The sequence below is a fragment of the Echinops telfairi genome, unplaced genomic scaffold (genome assembly GCF_000313985.2).
Source record: "Echinops telfairi isolate 266 unplaced genomic scaffold, ASM31398v2 ScPeMD7_2291;HRSCAF=2852, whole genome shotgun sequence".
Taxonomy (NCBI): Eukaryota; Metazoa; Chordata; class Mammalia; order Afrosoricida; family Tenrecidae; genus Echinops; species Echinops telfairi.
In genome coordinates this window covers 29,923,476-29,927,861 of record NW_022106189.1, presented here as the reverse complement: position 1 = coordinate 29,927,861, position 4,386 = coordinate 29,923,476, and the positions used below count along the sequence as shown (strand labels likewise).

At 60.5% G+C, this 4,386-nt stretch overlaps 1 protein-coding gene across 1 annotated transcript; it reads left to right on the top strand.

Moving 5' to 3' along the window:
* Window position 1: 1 nt before the first annotated feature.
* Window positions 2-2,316, top strand: RRAD (RRAD, Ras related glycolysis inhibitor and calcium channel regulator; the record flags this gene model as incomplete). Its single annotated transcript, XM_004704849.2, has 4 exons — window positions 2-164; window positions 756-829; window positions 972-1,176; window positions 1,728-2,316. Coding segments are annotated over 4 exons (720 nt in total), but the record flags the coding sequence as incomplete, so codon positions are not given.
* Between the last annotated feature and the right edge of the window lie 2,070 nt (window positions 2,317-4,386).

Below are 4,386 nucleotides of genomic sequence, written 5' to 3'. Positions count from 1 at the left end.
GCTGGACTGGCCGGAGGGCTCCTCCGACTCGCTCAGCTCAGGCGGCAGCGACTCCGACGACAGCGTGTACAAGGTCCTCCTGCTGGGCGCGCCCGGCGTGGGCAAGAGCGCCCTGGCCCGCATCTTCGGTGGCGTGGAGGAGGGACCTGACGCCGAGGCCGCAGGTAAAGGGCCGGGCAAGGTCAGGGGAGCCGTGGCGCTGGGGATCTGGACTACCTGGCGAAGACGCTTTAGAACCATGCCGCTCCCATTTCTCAGATGGGCACAGAGAGGGGCAGCATCTTCTCATCCTTGGGGGGAGGCAGTTCCAGAGTAAAAGGTTCAGTGTTCCCTCCCATACGACCTCTCTGGGATATGCCCATCCTGTGAGACATGCCCCCAGCTGGGCCTGCAGGAATTAGTGGAGGACACTCCTATGCCAAGAGCCCTGGTCACCGATGGCTCCCAGAAGGAGGTGACGGTCTCAATGTAACTTAGGCCACTGTGGTCAGAGCCACTCTGGGCCCAGATTGGGGGTTGGGGGGGCCCTCCGGAGCCCAGGACATGGTAGGGGAGTCTCAGGGAAGCACAGGTCACATCACCTCCTTTGGCCCCCCACCCCCACCCCACCCGCCACCACCTTTCCCAGGCCTGTCAGTCTCACTTCTGTCTGTCCAGCCCCTGGGATGCCCAGGGTCAGGAGGCAAGGGTAGGAAAGCGCTGAGAAGGAGGGACTGGGGGCCCCCAGGTAACCTGGCTCCTGGCTTTCTGCTTAGGGCACACATATGACCGCTGCATCACGGTGGATGGAGAAGAGGCCTCCCTCATGGTTTACGATATTTGGGATCAGGTAGGATGCAGGCTGAGACTCTGGCAGTGGCAGGGGTGGGGTGGGTTGGAAGGTGGGCTGGGGGCTGGGGCTCTGTTGGGAGTGATGGGTTCGTGGCTGGGAGGCGTGGGCTGCTGGACAGGACTGGGCATCACTTCCCCAGGATGGAGGCCACTGGCTGCCCGGCCACTGCATGGCCATGGGGGACGCATATGTCATCGTGTACTCCGTGACCGACAAGGGCAGCTTCGAGAAGGCCTCAGAGCTGCGGGTCCAGCTGCGGCGGGCAAGGCAGACCGACGATGTGCCCATCATCCTCGTGGGCAACAAGAGTGACCTAGTGCGCTCTCGAGAGGTCTCCGTGGATGGTGAGCAGGCGGGCAGCAGGCCCCTTGGGGAAGGAGGGAGGGAAGATGGACGTGGCTCATCCACAGTCCAGTTGTCTTGGCTCAGGTGGCTATCAATGCCCAAGAAGAAAGCTCAGGTGCTCCATGGCAGGACTCCCCAAGGCAGGCCTGGGCCAGTCTCAGAGTGCGCTTCTCCTTGGGGAAGACCCTCTCCTTTTGGGTTCAGCAGCCCTTCTGCCTCCCCATTCCCTTGAGTCCGTGGGATCTTTATAGAAGCAGATCACCAAGGAGCAGCTGGGTGGGCTTGAACTGACAACCCTTTTGGTTAGCACCCAACGGCTCAGCCAGTGTGCCACCAACGCACGAGCCTCCCTGTGGGGCCACCCCTTGGTGGACTCCCTCAAAGCAGGCCCACTACTTGCTGCTAATGACCCACAGTGCTGCCGGGGAACCATCAGTCCAGGAACTGGGGTCTCTGTGCTTCTGAGGAGGACCCCAGCCACGAGGTGACTCCTCACCCACCCACTCTGCATTCACTGCCTTTGTTTGCCCTCTCCCCTCTCCCCACCCAGAGGGCCGGGCCTGTGCGGTGGTCTTCGACTGCAAGTTTATTGAGACATCAGCCGCACTCCACCACAACGTGCAGGCGCTGTTTGAGGGTGTCGTGCGCCAGATACGCCTTCGGAGGGACAGCAAAGAGGCCAATGCACGGCGGCAGGCGGGCACTCGGCGGCGTGAGAGCCTGGGCAAGAAGGCAAAGCGCTTCCTGGGCCGCATCGTGGCCCGCAACAGCCGCAAGATGGCATTCCGTGCCAAGTCCAAGTCCTGCCACGACCTCTCTGTCCTCTAGCCCCACAGCAGGGGGCTGACCCATGGGCCGGCTCAGTCTCTGGGCGCCTTGGAACTGCCTATTGGACGCCTCGGACCCGCACGGCCAGGGACAGACGGTGCTGCCTGGGCTTGTGGCCCCGCCAGAGGATTGTGTGCTGGCTGCGCTCAGAAGCCTGAGCCCAACAGCTTGCCCACAGGTCTCTGCGTGGGGATGGACTGTGACTTCCGCCCTTGCCCTCATCTGTGCCGTGTGCATCCGGGAGGGAGGTTTTTGGGGTGGTGGCTATTTGTTTACATGCAGATTTTTTTGTAATAAAGACTATTTCCTGATAGGGTTGTCAGCATCCTACTTTCTCCCATTCGGGGTGTGTATGTGGGGTGGGGGAGCTGCAGGCTTGGTGCCAGTGTTCGATCTGGGCTTAGGCAACACTGCAGGGGGCAAGCAGAGGAGGCTAGACCTGGCTTGGGGAAAACCAGGAGGAGACAACACCCCCCACCCCCACCCCCTGCTGTCCACATTCTAGTCCTTTCGCCCCCGGGGTCTAGCATTGCCCAGCTGATCAAGCATTCCAGTCACCCCTCTGAACATCAGGGAAACTGAGGCCACGTGTGGGGGGAGGCACATCCTGCTTCCTATCTCACGGCCAAATAAGCTCCCCGACTGGGAATCAGCCCAGGAGGGGCGGCTGTGGAAGACAGCTGGGTAAGGAGATGGCTGGTTAGCCTCAGGGTGCAGATGAGAGCAGCCTGTCTGTCTGGGCCGTCTTGACTTGGGATGGCTCTCCCACCTGGCTGGGACGGGCCCCACTGTTCTGTCCACGGTGAGTGGCCCACAGAGCCCAACTATTCTGTTCTCAACACTGGCCAGCTGGGCAGACCTGCTCTGAGGTGCCCGCCCACCTGCTCCGTCCTGAGAGGCCTTGCCTTTGTGTAGGACCTCAGGCACCCAGGTCTCCCTCCCAGCCTCCCTCTTCAGCCACCCTTCCATTGCTCTGGGCCAGGCTTTTATTTACATGGTTTTGGGACTCTGAAACATGGCCCCTGGTGATGACTGATGGGAAATGAGGCACCTGCTGGAGGCCCCATGGGTTGGAAGTGGCCAAGTGGGGTCCAGTACCCGGATCTGCCAGCCCCCCAAACCGGACGCAGCCTGGGGTGAGTTTCTCAGAAGGTTCTAGGCTAAGGTGCACACGCTCCTTCATTCGTTCAATTCATTCATTCCACAGACCCTGGCAGTCCCTACAGCTGGATGAGAACTCTGATGATAGTGTGCTCCACAGGAGGAGGAGGAGGTTTGGGGGCCCCTCCTCAGAGCGTCTGTGTCTGGAGAGCCCTAGACTAACACCCCCACCCCACCCCTACACACATGTACCGGGACCAGAGTTCACTGCTCAAACGGCTGCTGCTCCCACCACGGACTCTGGGGATACACAGAGGTGCTCAAGACTTGGCTTTCTCAGAGCAGGGAGAGGTGTGGAGCCCCAAAGAGAAACCCAGGCCTACGTGGCTCTGCCACTGACTGGCTGTGCGTGGCCCTGAGCCAGGCACTCAACCTCTCTGAGCCAGCACTTGCGTGTGCGCGTGTGCACACGTGTGTGTGTGTGTGTGTGTGTGTGTGTGTGTGTGACATGAAGCTGGCCTCCAGAGTGGTGCAGATGGACTAATGAAGGCACATGGTCCCATGCCCTGGTGGCATAGTGGTTACAGGACAGGCTGTTAACTGCAAGGTCAGCCGTTTGAAACCAGCAGCAGATCCATGGAAGAAAGACAGGGCTTTCTACTCCTGTACAGAGTTACAGGCTGAGAAACTTATAGGGGCAGTTCTACCTTGCCCCGTAGGGTCACTATGAGTTGGCATTGACTTGGCAGCAGTGTTTGGCTTATGGTCAGAGTAGTGCCTGGCCCTAACAGGAGCTCACCCCTCCTCATCCCCACATGATAGCATGGCAGGCCAGGGTGCCTGGGTGGCCCTGGGACAGGCCATCAGCTGGTGACAGACAAGGCTGGGCCACAGAGCTTTGAGCCTGAGACTAAGGGGAGATGCAGTTGAATGGATTTGAAGGGGACGGTGGAACCTCTGAGGACAGGGAAGGCCTAGCAGCTATCCCGGCCCCTTCCTGCCCTCCTCCCTCCTGTCCAGTTCCCAGGCCCCTGGGAGAATGGCTCCCTGGTCAGTCCTGCAACTGCTTCCAAGTCACCAGGACTGACTCAGACTTTGCTTTCCTTCTTAGAAGCCTGAGACAGTCCATTGTCCACGGGCTGCTGCCCTCTGGCCCCACCAGGTCAGGCCAAACACATTCTTCCTGTGCGGCCCCCAGCTCCTCACTGTCCCGGGCGCTGCTGGGACACTGTTGGGAGAGCCTGGGCCTTGCTGAGCCCTCCCTGTCTGATGGAGAAGAC